Source organism: Haplochromis burtoni, unplaced genomic scaffold (assembly GCF_018398535.1).
Source record: "Haplochromis burtoni strain Fernald_Lab_line unplaced genomic scaffold, NCSU_Asbu1 Contig_10, whole genome shotgun sequence".
Classification (NCBI taxonomy): Eukaryota; Metazoa; Chordata; class Actinopteri; order Cichliformes; family Cichlidae; genus Haplochromis; species Haplochromis burtoni.
Window position 1 is genome coordinate 3,808,479 of NW_024582371.1, and position 25,761 is coordinate 3,834,239.

A 25,761-nucleotide genomic window follows, 5' to 3' on the forward strand; every position below is an offset into this window, starting at 1 on the left:
TTGGACTACCCAATATATGTTCTTTAAAATTAGAGCTGAACCAGTTGAGTAGCTATTTAATTACTTAATTACGTGTGCAGATTTTCTATATGTCTCTATCTTATTACACTTGAAAACATTGAGCTTTGTACGGCTCTGAGATGTTCTAATGATTCTACATTTAAACCGTGCAGACAAAATAAAGATTTTGCCTGTCAGTATAGCTTTTTCTACACAAAACAGTAGTTGAAATGCAGGTTCATATGAGCTGCATCTAATCATTTTTTGTATTTAATCACCAAATGTGCTTGTGTAAGAATTTACAGAAAAGATTTAAGTTTGTTATATTTGATACATGAGTTTTTGAGAGTTCTGCATCATCAGTGTGGTTTTTATTCACCCTTTATTTCAAACTAAATAAATTGCACAATACATTTTAAAGCAATAAATAGACTGTGATGTTGGATTTTTAAAGCCAACGTCAATTCAGACATATTAGGTAGTAAAAACTTCTGATATCCATATACATCAATGTGTAGAAGTTCTTCATTGAGTCCTATTTAAAAAAAATCTACATACTTCCTGCTTCCATAGGAATTAATTAACACTATAAAAGCAGAAATTTGCTGGTCTGTAGCATTCAAAGCCACAATCTTCCCAGGAGTGGATGTCTCAGCAGACATCCAGGTCAGACTGTCCAATGCTCAACACAATTAAAAACAGCATGAACACGTACAGCTTGCTGCAAAGTTGCCTCTGAACAAACTACAAGACTTCTGAGACGATGTCATTTGACCAGATGAGACCAAAGTGGAGATGTTTGAAAGAAACCAAACACAGCACATCAGCATTAACATTCATACCAGCTGTCAAACACGGTGGTGGAGGGATAATGACCTGGGCATCTTTGCACTCAATTGATTCTCATTGATTAAAGCTTGGCTATAATTGGATCATAAATAGGACAATGATCCCAAGCTCGACAGCAAATCTACAACAGAATGGGTGAAAAGGGAAAAAAAAAGGTGTTGATGATGGATTGGATTTATATAGCGCTTTTCAAGGCACCAAAAGCGCTTTACAATGCCATTATTCATTCACTCTCACACACTGGTGGAGGCAGCTACAGTTGTAGCCACAGCTGCCCTGGGGCAGACTGACAGAAGCGAGCCTGCCATATCGTGCCATCAGCCCCTCTGGCCAACACCAGTAGGCGGTAGGGTAAAGTGTCTTGCCCAAGGACACAACGACCACGACAGAGACCCCGGGATTGAACCAGCGACCTTCCGGTTACAGATGCGCTGAGCCACGGTCGCCCCATTGCAGTGACCCACAAGACTAGTGGTGATCTGATAAACTCTGGTGGCACCATTTCTGGTTTACTACATTCTGGGCTTTCTATATTAGGTTCTATAAACCAGAGAATCAATGACGTAGTAGCGTATCTGTCTCACAACCCACCACAAAAAACAGGTTATTGCCTGTAACATGACAAATGTGACCTTGACCTCGAGTACAGTTTGGCTGAAGACTGATCGTGTGTAAATTTTATTAAATTGTGACCAATAGTGTGGGAGAAGCGTTGCTTGTGAGTCGTGGACAGACGGTTGCCTTGTCATGGCATAAGAATGTCACAAGTTCATCAATCCACTGACAAGAATGGCTAAAAATACGTTTGTATATTAGCAGATACTTGTTAATCTATGACAGGCCATTATCAGCTTAGCGATGTATTATTCATGCTCACTTTCCTATTTTTAGTGGGTAGATACTGCTGCTCCATGAGTTTACAAAGTCAACTGTTACAGCCATGTTATGAGTGAATAGTACCCCTGTTTCTCTTTGAGATACCTTAACCACTAACATGCATATGCACGCAGTTAATAGAAAAATGTGATTTTCCTCTTAGACTAAATAAATCTGAAAGCCAAAATACACACTTTATCATTTTTAGTCACAGGAGTTCACCATTTAAAGTATGCAGTTCTCTTCCTTGTCAAACTAAACATTGACGTGTGGCTGCCTCAGAAATTTAGTAACGCAAAATGTAATTTTAAGTTTCATTTGAGGGTGAAATCTTGTAGGACATTTAGATTCTCAAGGCATTTAAGGTGCTTATTATAAACCAGAGCTAACTTTAATGGAGGCACAAACCTTGAGCTGTGGAGCAAACATAATCACAGATAAACATCAACTGCAAACAGACACCAGCCCAAGCATGGTTTAGTTTTATTAAAGGCTTTAAAGGAACATGTCACAAATTTTGCAGTTACAGCCAAGAAGACTGAATGTGTTCCACCCATTTAACGGCACACTGCGATGCATGTGCAAGCAAAAATAAAATAAAATAAAAATGCAAAACTGGAGCAGACAGTCCAGTCACACCATTTAAAAAAAGAAAAAGAAAACCCTAAAAAGTAATAGCAGATCTGATGACGCCTAGACGATTGTCGTTGAAAGCACATATTCAGCACAGTCATCATTTAAAAAAAAAACAAAAACGTGTTTACCATGAGTGGCTGATTTGACATCGCATCTCAAGCTCGCTGGAATAAATTATCTGAGGAATGGGTTGCAGTGAAAGAAGTTTATTGATGACAAATGAAGTGGGAGAATCAAAGTCAGACTTATAGAGAGGGAAAGGTGCTTCTTTAGAGAAAACACTGACATCAATTAATAAAAAGAAACCGATTTAGACCATTTACTAAAAAAAAAAAAAAAGCTTATTGTGTAATAGTCCCTCCCTCCCTCTCCCCTCCCCATACCCCCTCCCGCAAAATGGCTCTTGAATCACAGAACAAAAAATGAAGCCAAAAAAGGTGACAATCCCACAAAACGATTCAACAGCACGTTTCAACTCAAAGGAACCTGAATTGTTATGACAACCAGTGAATTGTATGGCACAAGTTTCCCTCTTTACTTTATATCAAGACAGAAGATCTCCTTTCATTATCGTCCTTCCACAAAATGTAACAAAGCATCCTCACCACAAAAGTCTGTGTTGCAGTCTTCACAAGGTGGATACTCTAATGCCCCTTTAAGAACACCTGTCGTAGCATGCCGTTGGACTTCCTAACCAATAAAGGAACATTACAATAAAAATTATACATCTGTCAGCACAGAAATCTCCATAAATATATATCAGACAACTGAACATCAGTCAGAGAAAACTTCCTGTAGAGCAGAAAGATGAGGGGTAAATGTCACCTGTACACAATCTACACCTGGCCTGGCTCCACATGCAGCGACCAATTACTGTAGTTTTCTTGTGTAGTTGATGGCACAACACATTTAAAAGAAGTAAACACTTTTAAAACAAGTTGATCATCCCCACACGACACCTTCCCCAAAATGAAAAAGAATAAATAAAAATAAAAAATAGAGATGAACCATAAACAGGTTTCTCCGATCGACAGCGTGTAGCACAATACAGAGACGATATGAACAAACGCGTGATTGCACACAGTCAGAGGATATTTCGCAAAATGCTCAAGGCATGTTGTCTTCCATCTTCTCTGAAAACACACAGATGCCATTTCTTCAGTAAACCTATAAAACTTGACAGTTGAAATGGGCTAGCCAGCGCCCGTCACATTATTTTCGTGTTTCATTACAGTACATTACAAGTAAAGGAAAAAAAGAAGAACGTCAAATTTAAATACCTAGACAAGGCTTTGTAGCAAAGGGGAAGAGGGAAGAGAGAAGGAGGTGGGAGGAGCAAATACAAAAAAACCCCACAAACAGCATTAATAGGAATTCATGTTTTAGAAAGTGGTTTTCCCTGTAACTGTACTCTCTAAAGTAGTAAACATCTTCACAGAGTAAACACACATCACACATGGAGAAGCATTGTCGCTCTCCAATATACTGTACCTCATCACCAACCTCCTGCAAACTGCAAAGGGATTTTGCTTCATAGCTTAATATAGTCACTTCACTTTTTAAAATTTTTTTTTTGTTTTTTTACACACTCCATGATGAATCCCGTTCATCGTGTTTCTCCCTTTTTTTCTTCATAGAAAAACATCAAAGTACCAGTTAGGTTCCTTCACAGTTCAGTTTAGTGCAAAGAGTCCACACGCTCCCTTGTTGGTGGCAGGTGAGCTGCCTTCGCTGCCTCATGTCTTTGCCAGGACGTTGGACCTGATGGGAGCAAAGAGGTGAAAGGTTAATTAAGTAAAGCAGGTCTATTTAGACTTAAGCAGTTCCCATTTAATGTGTTCTCACCTGAGTGCTTTCCATCTGTCCTTCTCTACCTGATTCTCTGGACTCTCACTCTCATAGGAAGCAAGATAGAGCCCTAGGAATAATGAGAACAGATACATTAAATTAAAAAAAAAGACACTGTGTGTCTTCAGGAATTTCAGAAAAGTCCAAAAGACCTAAAACTACAATCTGTCTAAATTGATAAATTAGATGGCAGTTATTTGCAAACCTTTGCTTCCAACTAGGTAATCTATAGAACTGCCTTGCAATCAAAAGTGGCCTTCCAGAGATTGAAGGTGTTGTACGCTCAACCTCTGGGCAACCAGTTGGTCGCTGCAATTACTTGCAATCAATTTCCATCTGCAACAGTCACATGGAGGTTGCCGTCTTATTTTTAATGGAGTTTGGCTGAGACATTAAAGAGTCTGCAGCTGTGAAGATGTTGGACACCGATGCTTTGAGCTAAACGGTAATGTCACCGTTGTAACGCTTGCCGATTACTATTAAAACAAATTACAGCCGAGGGTGATGAGAATGTTATTAGTTTTTAGTAATTAGGAAAAATGAATAATTTGACCCGACAATGGCACTAAATGGAAAGTAAGCGGATTAGTCAAGTTATTCAAATTTGGCCTGAGGACAACTTGAAAATACAAGGCAACAAAGACTGTTAGATGTTCAGATCTTTCTGGAACAAAGCAGTAGAGGCATCAAGCGAACTGGACTGTAAATGAAAACTATGTGCCAGGTTCTCACCGTCCTCGCTGAAGATGGGAGCAGTGTGGAGGTAGTGTAGGATGGCCCTATCCTCCTCAAATGGACACTCTACTTGTTTCCATGTCATGAACTCGCCAACTTGCCTCGCCAACTCGACAAATTTCTAAATAAATAAAGAAGCGAGTAACCATTTAATGGTTTAGGATGAGGTTAACGGTGGAGGAGAGGCAGGGTTAGGAAACAGCCTCACCTCAAAGTTGACGTGGCCGTTGGGCAGCCGATTGGCACATCCTTCATTCAGGAAATAAATGTCCTTTATCAGCAGACTGAAGAAAGGAATCACAATCTGAGGAGAGAAAATGGGCAGGAAGGCAAAGTAAATAGTAAATACTGAACTGCAGCCAGCAGGTTTTTGGAGGAAATCAGTCAATGTGTTGCTGAGCCCCACCCTTTCTCTGTTACTGTTGGCAGTCTGAGAGCGGTGGGCGGCCCCCCTCAGGGCAGTCCTGTAGTTGTAAAAGTTTCCAGTCGGATCCATCTGATGCTGTCAAGAGTAAATGGCAACAAGCAAAAACGCCGTCAGCATCTAGTTTTTACCGTCTTTTACTTCTTAGACAGTGAATAGCTGTGTTTACCTCAAGAATGAAGAACTTGGCAGTCTTAGCTTTGCTCCAAGTCTTCTTCAGCCGGGACACAGGACTCATGTTCATCCCAGCTGAGAAAGAAAATGTATATATATATATTTTTAACTATGAACACAAGATGGGAATCAATGCTCAGGGATTGTAAAATGAACAACTCACAAATAATTGCCATGAGGGAGTTGAAGTTTCCAATGTTGAAACACTCCCTGGCCACATCAATGAAGAACTCGATCACCTGGGCCCTCTGTTTCTTCTTCGCTGGCTGCAGCAGTGAGACAAAACACAAAACAAAACCCCCCCCAATTTTTTTTTTTTTAAATTCTGACTTAATTTTTCATAGAGAATTTATCTCTACATATACAGATACAGGCAGAAAGTTTGTCTGTGCAAGTGCAGTAACACAAAATGTCCATTAGGGGGCAGTAATGCCCTGTAAAAACTAAACCTTTATCTCCTGTCCACTTACTTAGGGGAATAAATTACTACTATGGTAGAATTCAGTTGAAAGTAATATTAAATAAAGAGAATCTATAAACTAAAAACATGCATATATGCTACAATGGTCACCCAGATATGTCCTGTAGTTACTGACATTTCCAGGTTTTCCCCATTCAGTCTGAAGTAGATCCCTGAGAGGTGTTTATAATCTTGTTCTGTTCCCAGTGTGCTTCCTAGTCTTTCTAATGTTTTGGAGGCTTCAATATGGCTGAAACTGAGTTGTGTTTTCCACTCACCATGCAGATCTCTGTCGCAACAAGGTAGCAAAGTCTGTTGAACCACCTCACGTAGGCTTCCAGGTTGGAGGTTTTTTTCTTCTGGTCACTGAAGCACGGCTGCTTAATAAGATGCGCGCGCGCGCGCACACACACACACACACACACACACACACACACACACACACACACACACACACACACACACCACAAGTGAGTGCTACCATCGGGAATTCCACTATTAATTAGCTTCCCGTCTACAAGCTTGACCCCCTGTGTGAGCGCAAATAACAAAGACGGTGATCTTGGAGCAGAAATAACAGAACCAATTTAGAGCACAAAAAAAAGGAGAGAAAGGAGAAACTGAGTGAAGACAGGTTAAAGTGATGATAACTGAAAATGAAAGGAAATCAGTGAATGAGTGACAGCGATGGAACGGAGAGTGGAAGCATTCAGCGGTCATACATAGAGGGCACAGAAAGCACACTGTGTGTGCTTGCTGTAGTTTGCCATTTGTGACATTTACGCTCACTGACATTTGTTTGGATACGTACAAAATAACAATTTTAACCATAATGCAAAAATAAACAAATGCTGTGGTCTGACAGTAGACTGTAAGACCATAAAAATGGATCTAGTCTTTGGTTCTAAATGTGAAGCTAATGATAATAATAGTAACAGTGACATTTTTTTAATAACAGCTTGTTTTTAAATAATCTGTGTTGCAGTCTTTACAAACTTCATCAGGAATTTGCGGCGATGTGTCAACCAAAGAAAATCAAAGGCATTTGACCACTTTGCAGCCAAAGCAAAGTGAGCAGGTCCTACTGTAAACAAACATTATTCAACTTTTGGGCAAGTGATTGAAGGGACTACCAGTGAGGAATATAACAGAGTAGTAAATACATAGAACGTTACCTAGGCAACCAATGCCCACTAGTGACCAGCTGTTATCTCCAAAGAAATATGAGACGAGTGATTTGCTTCCTGTTTGGATGCACCTTTATTGTTACCATAGTGGAACATGGCTTTGTACCATTTTGAAGAGAGCAAGATGGTGATGGTCAAATGCGGAACTCAAGTCCACAAATGAACGGATGCCATCTTCTATTTACAGTCTACAGCATTGACCTAAGTACAGACTCTGGCAAGCTTAGTGCAAAATTAGTTTTCTGATTAAATAGGACAGTGTATTAAAAAAAAGTTCACCTGTGTTCCATCTAGAGGGTCTTTCTGAACAAAAGCTTGGACAAACTCCTCCGGTCCGATACGACTCAAATGTTCCTGGAAAATACAAACACACAGTCATGAATCACTCATCCCTGCAGGACAATACATTCACTCTCATTCTTTTCCTAGACACTCCCCAACCATAACAATTACTAACCATAACAAATCTGACCTGAACTTTAAACCAACCTCAACATCGTACCAAGTCTTTCCTTGACAGCGGCAACATATTTATGTTCCCACGACATGAGCATTACAAGTCCACTCACATACACCGACGGGGGTAGCCCCATTAATAATTCTTTCATTTCAGTAATGGAAGGCAATCAATATGGACGAGTAATGACTGACTGAGGTGACTCACTGGAATCAGATTTCCTCACAGTGACACTTGAGACAATATTCACCTCTATTAAAAGACAGCTGTGCAGTCACATACATGTGCAAATCAAAATGAGTCATTAGCACCATCTCAACTGGTGACGCAACCCAAAACCAAAGCAGCGCTGCACACAAGCGTGCACACAGTGGCATAAAGCACAGCTGTGTAGTTCTTTAAATAAGTATCAACATGTTGCTAAAACATACAATAATATCCAGGCTGTGTGGTTGCTGCATGCCTCTCTATCTGCCCATCTCTGTTTCCTTTTGTATGCGTGCGTGTGAACGCATGTGAAGCTGTCAGGTCACATATATCCACTGCAGTTTTCCTCCCTTTTGTTTGAGGCCCCGGGCGCATCACTGACTTCAGGGGTGATGTCACCGCTCAGACAAGGGTACAAGCTTACTCAGACACTCTCACATGCACAGACAGAAACACAACCACCCCGAGATACACGTGTCCACATGAAGACACACATGAGCAGACTGAAGGCACCGAGCATGCAATGTGAGGGACAGTGTACGGATCCTTTGTTCATGTGGGTTTCATCTCCTCATTCCCTTTGTTCTGCTGTCTGTGAAGGAAGTTAGCGCTGTAATAGCTGACAAGTAAGGTCAGGTTATCAAACACATGGCGTCAAAATCCAGCGAGTTATTTTGATGATTTATGTTCATCATCAATTCGTTCACTGCATTTCCATTGTTCTGTTAAAATCTTTATCACCCTCCAGTTCCCTCTCTCTTGATGTGATTTAATGTTTATGACCTTGACATGGGTGGACTTAATCTCCACCCTTCACCATCCTCCGCCTTCATCTCTCCGCTGACATCCTTTCTACTTCTCCTCGTCCGCCCTCGTTATCATCTCTTACCCCTGACCTCTTTCTAACCCGCATCCCGCTCTCTCTTCCCCTCCCCCCCTCCTCTTCCTTACCAGCTCCACGTGGGTGAGCTGTTGTGCCAGCGTGTAGGGGTCGTTGCAGATGGAGAGTATGTCCTTCTGGATGGGCGGAGGCTTGGTCTTGAAGGCCACCAGCTTGTCAGAGGAGGCATTGAGGGAGACCTTGACAATGCTCTCTTCCCCCTGGCTCATCAGGGACAGCCTCTGGCTAAGTTTCTGCAGCACCTGGTTCAGGGTTTTCCAGTATGCCTTGAGAGGAGAGAAGAGGAGAGCGACATGTTAAACATGTTATTGTGAGTTTCAGCAGTGCAAGCAGAGGTGTGCTGTGTGCCCTGCCTGGGAATGTTTGTTTTGGTGTTCCTCGCTCGACACGAGGGCTTCAAAGAGGACGTGAGGTCAGTCTGTTTCACAAGTGACCCAGAGCCACACCTCCCACATGTATGCACACACACCCGTAGTGCAGACAGCCAGCTTTAAATAGCAGCACATTCATCACCACCTGTCTTTCCTGCTTCCTTTCTATCCTCCCTACATTTCTCACTATGGTTCCACTCCCACTCCCATACCTTTTCTTCGGCTCTCTGCGCCCTTGCATCCCAACCCTCTCCCCTTTTTCTCCATCCGTGTCCTTCCCTCTATTTTCCCCTCAAGACTGCAGATAGAGCCACTCCTCTAATATCCTTCCTTTCTCCCTCATGTAATGTAAGATTGTATAACAGTTAGGCTGTGTTCACCCTACACTGACTCCCTCATCAACAGCCGCAGTGACAATAATTAAATCTAGCTCCCCATCAGACTATTTTTCACTGCAGATGCTTTTTATCCAGTGTTTTCTGTCCAGTTTTATTGGTTAATCTATCCTGTTTGAAAATTTACAGCCTTTCAAAACTGGAAAAAAAAAATCTTAGGACATATTAAGTGAAGATGACTGGACTTGTTGGACATAATACCTCATCACATGGAGCTATCCTGTGGATGATGTCTTTGAGGTGTCCGACCATCTTTTCATCCCTGAAATCGGACGGGAATGTCTCTGTCCATTCTGTCAGCAGCTGCAGGATCTTGGGGCCAAACTTGCGAACTTTTGCCTGTTGTTAACGACGTGAGAAAGATTTACAACTGGCTTTATAACATAGCAAACAAAAATACCTGCATAGAGTGAAGGGAAAAACAGCGGTTATTAAGATGCTTACATGCAGCAGATAAGTACGCCTGAATGCTTTTCATACACCGGAATATGTATTTATGTGTGGTGCAGTGCTGACCGTATCGAGTGGGCTCTGATCCAGCTGCTGCTGTTTGATGCACATCTCACACACCCTGGCCAGCAGCTCCGGAGGAGGAATGAACAGACGAGCGCTCAGCAAGAAGGTAAACACATAGGCTTTCTGTCAAAGGACGTAAAAAGACATTCGCTAAGACACTCTCGCCACATCAATAAACACCACTGCAGCTTACTGTCATTAAAAGAAGCAGAGGAGCACTTGAAACATAGACATGTGGTTAATAATCTAATCGGCAGCACTATAAAGTGAAATGGACTCTGAGGCTAATGGGAACATGATGAGCAGCAGTGACTGTAGCACATTTCATTTTACCTCGGGGTAGTAATCGGCAGTGGGCACCAGGTTCTGGATCAGGGTGTCCAGGGAGGCAGAAGTGATGGGCGGCCCATCAGAGAGGCAAGCCCCAGGCCCCGGGCCCGGGCCTTCCTGTGGGGCCTCCTCCTCCCCAGGCTCAGCACAGGCCAGATGAGGGCTGAAGCCACTGGGAGTGGTAAACATGGTGCCTGAGCACGCAGTCTGGGGCATTCCTGACTAGAATATAAACACAAACACACCAAATGAATGAAGCAGAGGGATGAAATTGGGATTTAGAAAAGTCATTCGTTTCATTTTCATAAAGGTCTCTGGTACAGCCATGTAAACAAGACAGTTTGTTTTGTGTAATTCAAGGTTTGCACCATTTAATCTCATGTGTACATTCAAGGACACAGAAACACAAGCCCTGCCCTCTTACTTTCCAATCCATCTCCAGGTCATCGCCTCTTCAGCGCTAGGTAACCAGTACAGCCGGTTTCTGCTGGTGCATCAGGCAGAAATGTTGCCACAAAAAACAGATTAAAATCTGTCTATACTGTGAAACGCTGAGAGATTCACCTGGCCCTGCGAAGCTTAATCATCATTACATAAACCAGTTTGCTTGTTTCCACTCACTCCAGTTGACCTGCTGGACCCAAACATTTTCTCTGTCTCTTCTAGATCCTCTGTCCATCCTCCTGATGTATCGCTTTCACTCTTATTTTCCAGTGCAAAGACTCTTATTTCCCCTCACTTGATGAGCGCCTGTCAATGGCAGATGATACAGAATACCTCTCCTAAACAACAAGCCCCGCCTACCACGCTGACAAGCCAGAGGTGAGAATGAAAACAGGTCACACAGTCACTGTGGAGGCTGATCATGTTGTCTCCACCACTGAAATGAATCCCTTTGCCTTTGTAAGGCTCTGGCTTACACATTTTAAAAATTCAACAGGCTCTTCCCCTCAGTGGACCAACACTGCAGCTCTAGTGGAAAGGAACGCTTAATGTGGTGTAAGCTAGAGCAGTGATACCATAATGTCACTCGCAGTACAAAAGAGCTCGTCTTCGTCACCCAGCTTAAAAAAAAGGCAGCCGTTAATAGTTAATTACATTTTATAGTTTCATCCAACTCTTCTGTGGGAATTTTTCCTGTGCTCTCTGACAGCGACTAAAATGACCCGTAGCACCACATCCAACTCGAATACCTGCAGTCTCAAAGTTGCTTTGGTTTTACAAAAGATCTCTGCCTGCAGGACTCACAATAAAAGCAAAAAACCTGCACGCTGACACTGAAACCTCAAGCACAACAACATAGCATACCAAACACTCTTCCTGTTGTCTATTGTCAGCTTGGCCTAAATATGCACCTGAACACATAATAAAGTGTGTATGTATATGTGCGTACACATACACACACACAACAGTACTAACACAAAAGAAGTCCTTCGTAAACTGAATGAAAGACGGCATGTTCGTCCATATTAGTGATCGTCCTAAGACAGTGAAGGAAATGTCTTCGGCCATACTTTCATCCTCTGCTGACCTCTACAAGCCGCCCCGATAAATGAGTATTGTGGGTCCCCCTGGGTTGAAAGGCCAAACGCACGGTGCCATGCACAAATGTTTCAAGTTCCCTGTGTGAGTGGATCGGCTTTCCTTTGTCCTCCTTGTTCCCCTACATTTGGGCACTTACTTATCCACTTGTTCCCCCCCCCTGACACAAACACACACAGACAGGCTCACAAAAGGCTGGGGGATGGGGAGTTCTGAGAAGCGTTTTACACCCAAAGCCACATTTCTTTTAATATATGTTGTGGTTAGAAAAGGCCGACATCTCGTCTGCGTATCAGTGGAGTGATCTTGGCTCTATGTGCAATCGGGGGTGTGTGTAACCAACCAAAACACTGTCCATCTGATTCAGACAAATCAGCCTAAATACTAAAGCTCTATAAATAACAGTGGGTGAAAAAACAGAGTTTAAAATTGTAGAGTTAGAGATTATAGAGGATGAATGAATATTGTTTAAAAATGCTAAAAAAAAAAAATTGCCTTAAATTACAATTGACTTGTTTTTCACTCATAAAAGTTACTGGCTCTGTCTAGAAAAGACCGGGATGTCCTTGCAGTGACATCCCGCAGATTGGATTATAACATTGAGCCACAGAGAACAGGATAAAGGACTAAAGTACACGAGTGAAGCTTTATGGTTACTAAAGAAAACTTCCTTTATGTTAAGACTGACAGGAGGACAATATCTGCTTAGTTCAAGGTGACTAAATCTCACACAACTCTCTATGTCTCTGTGTTTGTATTTCTACATGTATAGCAGTGTCTGCGAGTTCTATACTACGTGCTCACACTGTCAATGATTCCCCATATCGCATGTGATAATCTCCCATCTCCGTATTTCTCCCCACTGCTTCCTCCTCAGCCTCCCGCTCCTCCCTCCAGCACTTCTCAGGCTCTGAGTCATTATTTCATCACAGCTCCTCATGTCTGTCAGTCGATACCTCACAGTTTCAGTCAGTCAGGCGGCTCATCTGCCAATGTGTACATTTTTTAAATGGACAAGCCGAAAGCAAAGTCTTTTCTGCGACAGTGAAAGTAACCCAAAAGGACTTTAGGGTTGAGGTAGTGATGTGTGAGTTCGAAGTAGTAGTGAAACCTGCAGGGGTGCAACTTTAAGTACTGACATAAAAGTGAAAGACAGACTATGTAACTTTTATGGCCAATTTAACTAAAAGAGACAACCGAGGAAAAGTAGGGCTTGCAGTGAAACAGCAGCAAGAGCAGAGACTGACTCAATAACGTCAGTAAGAGCAACAAATAATGAGGTTCGCTTTACATTAGCTAACAACCGGCACCGTCAGCTGTTTGTCACCTCATGCCATCCCAGTTAAACTTCCTCTAAAATGCCTTCCTGCTTGGAAACTCCAAGGGAAGACCAGCTTACCTAACACAAAGTCTTATGACTAACAAACTGAAATACTTCCTTTAAAATGTCACTCCCCCCCAAAGCCATATTGCTTACACCGCTTTTTCTACAGTGTGAAGAAGTCATCCACAGCTGTACTCTGTGTATAACTTGTTTTCACAGCTCCTGCTACACTCAACCCCCTCTGCGCCTGTCACACTGTGTCAGCGCTGCATGAAAAAACACAATGAGAAACATGTAGCTAAGAACAGGTGAGTGTAGTGATGTGTGCTTTAATCCCCCCCCCCCTTGAGATCTACGGTAGCCTTGCACTCAGTCTAGACAGCTGGGGGGTGTCATTGTTCTGTGCCCTTGCAGCCTGTGTGCATGTAGTTGTGTGATTTGGTTAGGCCGCTATCGTTGTCATCAGGAGATCTGCCTCCTTTGTTCCATTATGATTAACAGAGTGGCACGGTCTGCGGCCACACAATCTTCGACAACACCTCGGCTGTCAAGCAGCGCATGTGTTGATGAATCAAACGCATTCCTCACATAACCAGCCAGTTTAGCTGTCAAACTGCTTCTTTGTTGTTAATCCGCTGCCTTCCTACAACACTCTGTAAAACCCGTTTCACTAAAAACAAACAAAAAAAGAAGAGAACAGTCACACCTACTGTTCTTGTGTCTTCCTGCTTAGGTGAGTGGTGACAAAACTGTGCAAATATGTTCTTTCACAGAGGGGTTGATGGACGAGCAGCATCAGAGACCGGCCTACGTTCAGACTGAGGAGGGTTCTTCAAGAGAAAAAACAAGAGAAAAATCTGTGCCATCAGTGGGTCAAGGGTCAAATGAGAAGCGGTGGGGTTATTTGATGGGGCAGAAGCAGCTTTGAGGTCCCTCTGCTTACTTATATTAGGGCAAACACTACCTCTGCTGCTTATGATTATTAGTCATCACCCAAGCAAGACAAGGAACTTGTCTATAGGTCAACACCCACACGCATATTAAAATAACTTGTCTGGATCTTTTGACACTTAAATAAAAGCGGGATGCTCAACTATACAAACACATCGACGTCTGAGCAAAAATTGATCTTTTCCTTTCAATACAGAAACAAATCTTAACACTTTTCAATATTTTCCTCTGACGTTAGCTAACTGATCGTACAAAGTCCTAAGCAACATTTTTATCTCAGCCTAACAATATTCTTCCAGACACTTGAATATGTTCCAGGTAAGTGTTTTCAAAGCTGATTTCATGTCCTTGACCAGTGGCGATTCTACAGGCTGTTGTGGCCCAAGGCTAAAATTCACAGGGGGCCCCCCCCTCACGATTATGTGATAATTTTAAATATGTCCAGAGCGCAACATGCTACGCAAACAAAAGAAATAACTTGATGCTAGTGTCTCTCCTCTAAATCTGAGGCTAGATTAACATTATTCCTTCTGTACCATTACATTTAAACATTTTCACTCCAAAAAGGAGAGCTTTTCTTCATTTTCACTGATTATCTTTCATTGTTACCAATAGGCTTGCTTAAACAGTATAATTCATGCCACATACAAGTGAGTGGAGTCAGGTGAGGACCTATTATGGCATTGCTGTAGTTTAAAGTGTTTTGGCTCTCTAGGGCGTCCCACTGGCTTGGAGGGCAGAGCAGTTGTCTGGTGGCAAGTTGTGCCTCTATCTGCTACGGCAAATACAAAAATGTCATTATGTTTAGCATATTTTTAGTAAAACCAACCCTTCACCACGTGATCCAGCTGCCAAACCCTTTTTTGCAGTTTTACACTGATACATATTATTCTTAAGCCGTTGAACTGTTTGCACACGCAGCCTTTGCAAAAGAATTCTAAGAAACTTTCCCACGCTTTATTTTCAACTTTTTATTCTATCCTTTTACTACTTGGTACTAGTTTCAAAGTTGAATTTAAGTGGTTTGCACCTCATTGCATTTTATTTTTAGTTACATTTCATGCAGCATTCAAATTGCAGTTAAGCACATCTTTGATTTTTGGGCCCCTTATATCTATAACACACTGCACCGATACTGAGAAATGCAACGAAGAAAGACGGAAATGATTACATGATATAAAGCTATTCTTAGACAAGCGGCACATCATCTGAAAGCAAGCACATCAAGTATCCGGCATGGGTGCTACAGCAACGTTTTGTTTTGCTTCTGTCATTGCTTCGTGGTTTCGGAGATCACAGCTGAAGGAAAGTCGAATGAATATATAACAAAAAGTGCTTCCCCTTTTTCGCTCAAGATGCTGATACCAATCCAAATGAAGTTTGCAAACAGTCTTGGCTCTATCAGTGCCAATCTCATCCTCTGCAGGCTTCCTCCTCACCAACTAATTTCGGACCCACATGTTAACTCCTTTAACACAGAAAGCTTCAACACTTCATCTATTTTGGGATAGTGCTCTAAAAAAGCAGATACTTGCGTATTTTTGGGACTGACACTGTTTTGTGCTCCTCCGAGTATTAAAGGTCTGGCCTGAATTTTCTACCAAATTCTTTGAAAGCTGAAATGATGAGTATTCTCAGGATGGCACAGGCTTAAAAGTGAGTAAACACCTCTTTGTCATGCAGCCTCTCACTTCCCTTCCCCTTGCACATGTCCCCTATTTTACTCCCCTCCTCCTTTATCTCCCGCTCCACGCCCCAGATTCTAATGCTCCCAGTCGGGACGCCTGTACAGATGGCCCTGCAGCAGCCTGCTCTCCCAGTGGGAGCTCCTGGCATGGGAGGCTTTTTTGGCCCTCTGCCTCTGCCATCATCCCCAGTCGCTACAGGAGTCCAAGAATAAGTGTACTGGCGTCCGGGCCGAATGTCGAGGTACACAGACTGAGCCAAACTGGCTGCTGAGCTGCACAGCAACCTCCTGGCACAGCTGACAATAGAGAGACCGCAAAATACCACACATGTCACTACACACGCTGCAACAAAACCAGACCAGCGCACTATTGTTGGGTAATGGTGGGTGTGCATATTTGAGGAGCTGAACACAATCGAGTACATTGTATCTTAAGAAAACATATCCATGCACACTTGCACCCACGTAGTGGCCAAGCTCAGGATCGAGTTACAGTGAAGGCATTCAGGTTATACACCCATTCATCTGTCTTTTTTTTTTCCTTTAATAAAAGCCTGACTGGGATTGAAAAAAAAAAAAAAAAATCACAGTCAGGGCTCAACAGGAACACACTCCCCAAAGCCCTTTCAGTGGAATTCCCCTTAAGTGTCTAAGTGGAGTGACACTAATATTCTGGCACCTGTTCCACACCCACCATCAGTCCCACTGACGCTTACTGGGAAATCTCTTTAATGAAAACAGCTTGTGCGTGTGTTCTCATCCTCATTCCTGAGCGAGTTCGGACACAGCTGCTTCCACGCAAGTGTTGGAGTTTCTGTTTGCGTACGTGCTCACAAGAGTCCGAGACAGTCAACGTCCATCCAAGTCCAAGTGAAGTCATTCACTCACTATGAAAACAACGATCCGTCTTACTGTCCTCCAAGAAGTGCTGCTAAACCTATAGCACGAGAAGAACTGCAGACAACTGATCTCTAAAGTCAAACTGTCACCTTTGTAAAATTTACATTTAGATGGAATCAAGTTCATCACTGCAAAAAAAAAACAACATTAACTGTGAGGGGTGAAAAAAAAAAACCCCAAACCCTCCAAATTTAAAGGTTGAGCACCATTATCACAGACTCCACTTTCTAACCACTTCACGTGTGCACGAAGCGCACTTCTGGATCCATCTCCCTGGTTTGTTGAAGATAAAAATAGTGTATTAAAATAAGCTAAATGTCTCTGACATGATGGGCCCGGTCAATCTATCATATTATGTAGAGATAATTGGAGTTGAGCACAGATTGGCTCTTAGTGAGCACATAGCACATGGCTGAGTTGTGAGTGCCCTAAATCTGTCACTCACAACGGTCACAATGCCTTAAAAAACAGCCATGTGTTAGTCATAATATGTCAATTTGCAGCCACCATTCATGCAATGTACTTTTGCGGAGAATCAGACAAGAGTGATTTTGTCTCTGTCCTACACAGGCACAATTTTGCCTCAAGTGCTACTTATGAGAAATTACCAGCTCACCAAGTAAATGGAAGGAAATAGCACAGAAAACCAGCGCAGGGCGATTGAGAGCATCCAGACAGAAAATCTGAATTAAACAATGCCAATGCGCAGCAACCTAAATAGGCCGCTAAGCACGTTTTAAAATTAGTCTGCCAGTGGAAACACCCACTCAGCATTGTATTACTCTCAATCAAACCTGCACAATAACCACCGTGAGGTAATGAGCGAAATAGTAACAGATGCAAATCTAATAAGCACACCTTGATAATTTCATCACGGCCGTCGCCTTTGCCGTTTAAGTACATCTATCAGCTCATTACAACCAGTACAGGCAGAGGCTGCACTGTGTGTCACTGCTGATGTATGATCTCAAAGCGTACTAATTAGCATTTGGTGATTTCACGGGGGTGGTCTGTTCACCGCTCATGCTTCATGTATTTTGATATGGTTACACACGGGCAACACCAAAATACAAGACTCATTAATTCACAGTTAGTTTCATTTTTGCTATTTGGACCCAACATTTCATATCTCTGTATGTCATTTTGCATCTTAACAGACTCTCAGGCAGAACTGAATCACACACCGTGCACAAATAAATCACTTTGCAGTCACACCTTCTGCTTTCTCTTTTCATTGTTACGGGCGGTTCTACAAATTACACTATACAAACACTGGGGGCGGCTTTGGCTCAGTTTGTAGAGCAGGCTGTCCACTAATCACAGAGTGCTGGCAGCATAATCCCTGGCCTCTCCATGTGTCAAAGTGTCCTTGGGCAAGACACTGAACCCCAAATGTTTCTCTATGGCAGGAAAACACCTTGCACAGCAGATTCAATTGTGTGCGAATCCATAACTGAAAAAAAGAAAGAAGAAAAAGAACAACACACACACACACACACACACACACACACACACACACACACACACACACACACACACACACACACACACCGTAAAGCACTAAGTAGAATAGCTATAGGCCACAAGATTCTATATCTACCACTGTATGCCAACACAGCAGTCTGAGCTGGAAAGATTAGTGGAATTTCCCTTAGGCAACATATTTTGAACCGTGCATTAAAGCCACGGTTTCTAGCTTTTCTCTTTACTACCCTCTTCAGGTGCACTGTAGTGCTCAACTGTTATCAAAGCACAATGTGCTTGGTAGGGCTGCGCCATATCATGTCGTCCAGGATAATAGCTGCATCTCATATTGTGATATCATTGCCATAGCAACGCTTTGCATTTATGTTCCCTTGTGCAAAACAATGAGAGACTCTCATGTCTGAGAGTGAGAGGCGCGTGTAAGCCAATTTAGTACCTACAAGCTACCTCAGCAACCCTCAAACACAGCACTTTTTAAAATATGCAAGAAATTCTTTACTGCTAAAGGATGAAACAACAAGAGTGTTTTATCGTTTGAGGCCCAAAAAAAAAAACCCCCCAAAACAAAACAAAAACCCCACAACATCTAGTAAAACCAGACTGCAAAGCAAGAAATGCTAGAAGCTGTTCATGTAGAACTCAAACCCAAAGAAATGACTCCATCGAGCACCAAACTACAGGACTAATATTATCAGTACCAATACAGACGTCGCAAATTTTCAACACATTTCAGTGACCATCAATTCACTCAATTACTCTCCACAATAAATAGTTAACACAAAATAAGAAACATTTCAGCTTTTCGTGCATTTTGAAACTGTTTTTTTTTTTTTGGGTTGACATCATTGTTTAAATAATAATAATAATGCATACTTTGATCCCCGTGGGGAAATTACTGCCCGGGGAGCAGTGTGTAGGGACGGTACCTTGCTCAGGGGTATCGCAGGGTAGCCGTTCAGTGGATTCGAACTCCCGACCTTCCGATCATGGGGCGACCATGTTACCTACTGAGCTATCCCTGCCCCAAATGTGCTATAGGCTATAAATAAACTGGCTATAAATAAACTGAAACCAGGTATCGATATTATTATATTATAGTATCGATCCTATACCAATACCAACATAGGTATTAATACTATCGACATTTGGGTCGATGTGCCCACCTTTACTCCATATAACAGGAAGAGTAAATGGTGAATGGAAAGTACTGAGCTGAAAAAGCTCAACCCAAGCTACGAGACTGCAGGTAGAAAATATTTATCAGTAGGTTTAGTTATTGTCAAACTGAAATGTTGAGCAGCTATTTTATACATTTACTGAAATTTTGAAATATTGCTGCAGTCTCTAATTTAGGATAGCGTTCATCAATGACAGTAGGTCACTGGAACAAAAGGATAGAAACTTATAGTTATAAATAGGGATGGGTACCGGGTTCTGTCATAAACGGTAGTAACCAGACCGAAAAGCAGCGCACATTTTGGTGCTTCATTTCGGTGCTTTGTTTTTCCTGAGCTGTGATACACTTTAGATTCTAGCCAATCATTTTACGTTTCCGAGGATAGTAGGCGGGTCCAGGTACGTACGTTCTTTTAGAGCAGAGCTACAGATTAAAAATGCCCAAGGCGAAGCGGTCAAAAGTCTGGCACTTCACAGCAAAATATGCAAACTCAGCAGCCTGCAACAAGTGCTTTAAGGTGATACTGTTGGAAGGAGGTAACGCTTCGAGTTTGATGAAACACCTGGCGACGCATAGCGTTTTTTTAAAAGCCGAGAAATGCGCCGTATTTGATAGCTTGCTGCAAGACCTCACACCGTGCACATCAACTGCGGGTGTGGTGCCTGTTATCGGACCCGGAGTTAGCAACATCCCCAAAAACCCGAAGAGTAGAGTCCTGGCCCCTAGCCCTGCCAGTGTAGCAGAAATGATGACGGATGATGATGGCAGCAGCAGCAGCCGTTCTTCTCTGCGTGAGTAGCTTAATGTTGTTCGTGTGTAATTTACGTTGAGTAGGCTAACCACGTTATTACATTAATGCATGTAAGGTGAACTAGCAAACATCATCATAGCTACATGCGGCTGTCTTCTTGTTTGATGGCAGATACTCCCTTCACCCTGGCCAAAAAGCCTAAAACGACCAAATAAAAAGTGGAAAATAGTTATACATGAGAGGTTTTTGGACAAAGTTTGTGTTTTTTCCATTGATTAAGCACTGCTTCCAGCCAAGAGGGATGCCATATATGCCCCATAGCTGCAGAAAAGGCTAACATTGTTATATTTTTACAAAAAACAGCTGAACATGAGAGGATTTTGGACCAATTTTGTGTTCTCCATTCTTTAAGCACCGGTTTGAGCACTGTTTAAGCACCGGCAGTTTCAGAAGTACCGGTTTGGCACCGGTATCGGATAAAACCTAAATAATACCCATCCCTAGTTATAAATGCTGCTGCCTTCAAGATGCAAGCATAAATAACACATATCAACATCAGACAGTACTTCCAAGAACACACACACTCTTGATTTAATAGCAAAGTTTAATGTGAGCTTTATCTGAATTTTGCGACACACCTGCCACCTCTCAGGTGAGCAGAAGCTTGGCGGTCACCGCTTTTTGCCTTAGATCCTATATCTGATGGAGCAATCACCGTGCTCACTGTTTATCGAACACAACAGGCATCTAATCATATCTCATTGCTTTTTTGACCCTGTCAAATCCTCTATGATTGATCATCAATACTGTCCTTATGACAGCATGAAGGCCATGTAGAGGCAGCTAATACAGCTCAGAGCGTTTCCATGGAGTCAAGGCTCCTGTTGGGAGGTAATTAGATGCCTGTTGTATCTCCACTGTGACACAACCCCCCTTCTCGCACCCCTTTATTCCATTGAAATCCCGTGTTTGTCCTCGCGCTCACTCTCTGGTGACAGAGCGGGCAGTTCTGAGTGACTCCACATGTGAACTCCATCTGCCACGAGCTGTCAACACGATCAGTCTCATCACCTCCGAGTCAGCGGCAGGGCTGCTGCGTCGCCAAAGGACATCCCAAGAGCTGTCAGGTACACAGGCCGTCATAATGTAATGTCCCTTTGTCAGTCGAGTACGTCCTGACTATGTAAGGTGTGAAAAAAAACAAACATTCGAATTCTTGACACTACACCACTAGCAATGTGAAATGGGGGAGATTTGCAAACACTTAGCAAGAACATTGTGTGAGTGTTAGTCAAAGTAGCAGTGAAAATAACCGGCTGTGTTTCATCTTTCTACAGTGCCTGTTTTTTTGGACCATCATGACTCGTTTCATGTTCATATTATACAAAAAATTATAACAAACTTAGTAATACAATTAATTTAAATTCATCTTGGCTTAAGATGAAAAAAGGTTAAAGAAAAGATTTTAACTGATTGATCATCCATCCATGCAAGTGCTACAGGAGCACGCAGCCAATCCCACTGTAAATAACTCAGCACCCATTTAATAAAAAATGAATACATGAAGAAGTCTGAGTATTTTATTACTGCTTAAGTATTGGCAGTCAGATGGAGCAGGTTTCTGTTTGCATTGCTCCATCACAGGACAGTAGTGGAATTCCATCATACCAGTATAGTACAGCACTTCACACAGGCACACACACAAATCCCCTTCCCCCACACAAACACAGCCATAAACCTTGCGGTGGTAATAAAGCTGTCATTGCTACCAGACTAACAGCGACTGCGTTTACCTCCCCATTTGACCTGCTACCAGAGAAACCCTGCCTTTCCCTTTGCTCTCTCTCTCTACACCTATACACAGACCTCACTGTCTGAGAATTTGTCTCTTTCAGTCTCACATTAGACCAAACGATGCCCTCATTAGCAGCACACCTGTTATCCTCTGCAGGCTCGGCCTGAATTGGAGGGAACACAAGCTTTAATCTATGTAACCGGTGACTTCTGCCAGACCCCTGCTCCAGTGACTTATATCTCTACATCTCCCCCATGTAATGCACAGCAAGGGCAAGCTCTCAGTTCAATTAAAATAAATAAATAAATAAATAAATAAATAAATAAAAACACATTCTGACTGAGGGCAGCAGGCCTATATATGGACAAAGCAGAGACAAGGTCAGCTGCATTGGTAAACCCACAGAGGAGATGGAACAAAGAGCTGAGTGGAGGCCCTGATCACAGAGAGCAAAGGCAAAGGGTGTAAATGATGCTGCGGGACTAAAAATCATAATGCACCCTTTATCCAAAATGGATGACATGCTAGACGGCAGAGAAGCAATGAACTGAAGCACTGGTTCAGCAAACATGGCACACAAACGCAAACAGTGCCAGTGAGGGTGAAAGTGAGGAAAAGACGTTTCAGTGGGACTGAGTGATAAACAGAGGAAGGGCAAAGCAGAGCATGTGACAAAAGAGAGGAGACAGAGTCTGCTGGTGTCTCCTGAAAGTCCACACAGAGAAGGTATGGTCACAAAATCTCCCCCCTCACCCCCTAGATTATGGTGTTTCCCTCCTACTGGGGGACTAGGAGATGCAGTCTGGCTGCTGAGACTTGGATGAGAGACACATCAAAGTGTGGTGCTGAATTGCAAAACTGGCTCACCCACCTGACTGGTTAGTCGACAGAACCGGTTTTACTCTCATCCCCTTTTGCATTGAGTTGCTGAGAGACCGACAACAAACCCTTCTGGTTTGTACTTGGTTAGCTGTGCGAGCTGCTGCATCATCCCTTGGGTGTCAAGTCTACTTACCACCTACTGGATGCTCATTTTCCTTTCCCCTTTCATTCCAAGGAGAACAGAGTAAATGTCAACAGTGCCGCCACCACCACACCCGTTTACTCCCTCTCCTACACCCCTCCCTCCAAGGCACTTTTTAAGGGTGTATTTTGTCTGAGAATAATCAGCAGCAAGTTTACACAGTTAATAACTGCATGTTAACTAAACCCAGTCCATCAGCACACAGCACACCGTGACATTTTTCACTTATGAGCGGCTGCTGTCTTTGTTTCCAATACCACATTATCACATTATCACCTGCCCGCACGCATTCTCGCTCATGAACGTGCCAAAGACAGAAGACGCAGTGACAGCGCTCTATTAAAATAGAAAAAGATAGAGCCGGATCCTTTCACGCCTTTAAACAGACGAGCACGCCGCTGACTCACGGCACACATCTGCGATGTTTCCATCGTAGTAAAGTGATGCAAGCGACGCTGCCGTACCTCTACAGCGATAAGGGATCGTGATGTCATCGCTGCCTCTAGTTGAACTTCTTATTATGACGACACAGTGTCCTCGTAGGCAATCTGTCCGATTACAACGCGCGCGCGCACACACATATATACACACACACCTACCCGTACGCACAATAGCCCACACGCTGGCGCGAGCGCAGGCTGTGGGCGTGAGCGCAATTTCAATATTTCAGAGTGATAATATTGTAATTGTTGCCACTCACCAGCACTACACTTTGATCCTCATCTTTGATCCGACTTGTATCCGATGTCAAATCGATATAAGCTCCGGTGCCGGTTATTCCCAAATTAATCAGGGTTTAGAAGCAGCTGGGCATCAGCTGGGAGAAGTGAAGCCGGACTCCAGAGGCACACCGCTTGGTTGCAGTTAAGTACAGTGTTTACAGTTGCTTGTTAAATGTCCCGCACAGGCTCGTACCGGTGTGCAGCGGACACAAACACAAGGTTGGGCCGTTAAAAAGAGCGTCCCTGAAGGCGTGGCGACTGTCCTGTCCTGCGCCACGGAGACTCGGCGGACTGCACAGTTACATCCACACGTCCTCGGAGCGAGTGATCAGCCAGAGAGGAGGGTAGCTCCTACTACTCACCGGTCAGGCAGCGTATAATATGGCTTCCGCGTTCGACTCTTTCAAAATAAGATGATCCACGAGTACTGCGGGAATTCTCGAGAAGCCCGAATAATAAGAAGGGTTAAAAGCCACATGTTCATCGAGTACAATTGAAAAATTAGTTAGCAATAATGATTCAGGGCGCGTTTAAAATGTCATTTAAGTCAAAGTTGAAAGTCAAACACAAAATAAAGGCTCTATGAGGATCCTGTATTTTGTGATGCTCTAGCCCCCCCCCCCCCCCCCCAGCTTTGGCTCATATCAATCAATCAATCAATCAATCAATCAATCAAATAAACATTGAATCATATCTAAAAAAAAGTCACTTTTGTAACAGCGTTGAACTTTGTCTTGCCAGCGTTTCTCAACGTAGTAAGCTTTATTTTGAAAGCAGAAATAATTTCGGTGTTGTTTCCTAGTAGGGCTGGAAACTGGCCGCGGGCAAGCTAGTGATATTTAACTTGTGGGGACCTGGATTTTGGTCCCCCTCTTTCACACACACACACACACACACACACACACACACACACACACACACACACACACACACACACACACACAGAGGTCTTTTCGGTTTCTGCTACTCACTCTCATACCAAAGCACAATAAATCGCAGCAGTGTTTCACCTATTTAACCACAATGCGAAAACCCCCAGACTTTCCAATTAAATTAATTGGGACGTATTCAGCAGGGTTGTGAAAATAACAATGTTTTCCTCTGGAGCTTTGAGTCCATGGCTATATTACTTTTACAACCAATATAAGAAGAACAAGAAAGTTAAACAAACTGTCAAAATTCCTTTAATAGTTGTCTGCATGAATCACCTTTTCCATCTCCAATCACAACCAATTTACAAGAAGCAAGGAGCACTTTTAATTTGTAATCCTGAGGCGTTTGTTTTACCACTGACAGCCTGAGTGATGCCCGCTAACCATGACCCCAGATTGAAAGGGTCACCTCTGAATGTGGAAATGAGGCTCTAACATTCAGAGTCGGGCTGTATTTCCATTAAAATCTGATTGACTTAATACCAGTATGTGAATTTAAAAACAACAATGGGATGTTCAAAACATCTTTATTGAGTGAAGATGAGATAAGATGTGAGGTCTTGCTTTTTTTTAAAAAAATTCTGGGTTTTTTTTTCTCCAAAGTTAAGCTGTGTTGTATTGGAGGGGAGTAATTAATTTGAAGGGAAGTGTTGGAGAGAGGGAAGGGGAGAGATGGACAGAGTGGGAGATAATTAAGTGGATGAAATGCAGAGTGGTAAAGGTCCTTGTCGTGTCGTGAGGGGCTGTGTGCGAGCTGCTGCCCCTGGAGCTTTGATGCCTGCTGCTGTGGCTTCTGGATGAAGGAAAAATTGGGTCTGACATTGCAGCAAAGGACAGAGATAAATCTCTCTCTCTGCTATATATACGCACACACAAATACGCGAAGCAGGTGCACAGGGTCTTGTTGTGAGAGGTGGGAATTAATCTGCACATGTGCATGCTATTTCACACGTCCACAGACATCTGTTTTTGTCATTTGTACAAGAGACTGCTCTGACCTTTATTTAGTCATCCATTCTATTGATTTCTGTAACATTTTGCTTACAATGCAACCGAGATTGAGAATGAAGGACCATCACTCAAAAGAAGTCAGATGTGCCAGACA

At 42.8% G+C, this 25,761-nt stretch overlaps 1 protein-coding gene across 6 annotated transcripts; it reads right to left on the reverse strand.

Annotated features, from left to right (window-relative positions):
* Positions 1 to 1,245: 1,245 nt before the first annotated feature.
* LOC102305251 (ras-GEF domain-containing family member 1C) lies at positions 1,246 to 24,096 on the reverse strand. Of its 6 annotated transcripts, none has more exons than XM_042213100.1 (15): positions 23,703 to 24,096; positions 10,791 to 14,062; positions 10,370 to 10,588; positions 10,037 to 10,159; positions 9,722 to 9,859; positions 8,805 to 9,020; positions 7,469 to 7,543; positions 6,281 to 6,382; positions 5,706 to 5,808; positions 5,538 to 5,617; positions 5,351 to 5,446; positions 5,153 to 5,248; positions 4,942 to 5,065; positions 4,207 to 4,279; positions 1,246 to 4,122 (listed from the first exon to the last, which is right to left on the reverse strand). In XM_042213100.1, exons 2-15 carry the CDS (start codon positions 10,800 to 10,802, stop codon positions 4,098 to 4,100), a joined length of 1,482 nt encoding a protein of 493 aa, XP_042069034.1. In that variant the 5' UTR covers positions 10,803 to 14,062; positions 23,703 to 24,096; the 3' UTR covers positions 1,246 to 4,097. The 6 variants fall into 6 exon arrangements, with proteins under 6 accessions (XP_042069034.1, XP_042069028.1, XP_042069039.1 ...); XM_042213105.1 differs by having other exon boundaries at positions 1,247 to 4,122; positions 13,943 to 14,062; XM_042213113.1 differs by having other exon boundaries at positions 1,247 to 4,122; positions 13,939 to 14,062.
* Positions 24,097 to 25,761: the final 1,665 nt, after the last annotated feature.

What these genes read in the sequence shown, in the direction of transcription:
- LOC102305251 (XM_042213094.1), bottom strand. Translation starts at nt 23,496, where the DNA reads ATGACATCACGATCCCTTATCGCTGTAGAG. An exon ending in CTCCCTCATGGCAATTATTT is followed by an intron (nt 5,618 to 5,705) that starts GTGAGTTGTTCA and finishes TTTCTTTCTCAG; the next exon opens with CTGGGATGAACATGAGTCCT. An exon ending in CCAAGTTCTTCATTCTTGAG is followed by an intron (nt 5,447 to 5,537) that starts GTAAACACAGCT and finishes TACTCTTGACAG; the next exon opens with CATCAGATGGATCCGACTGG.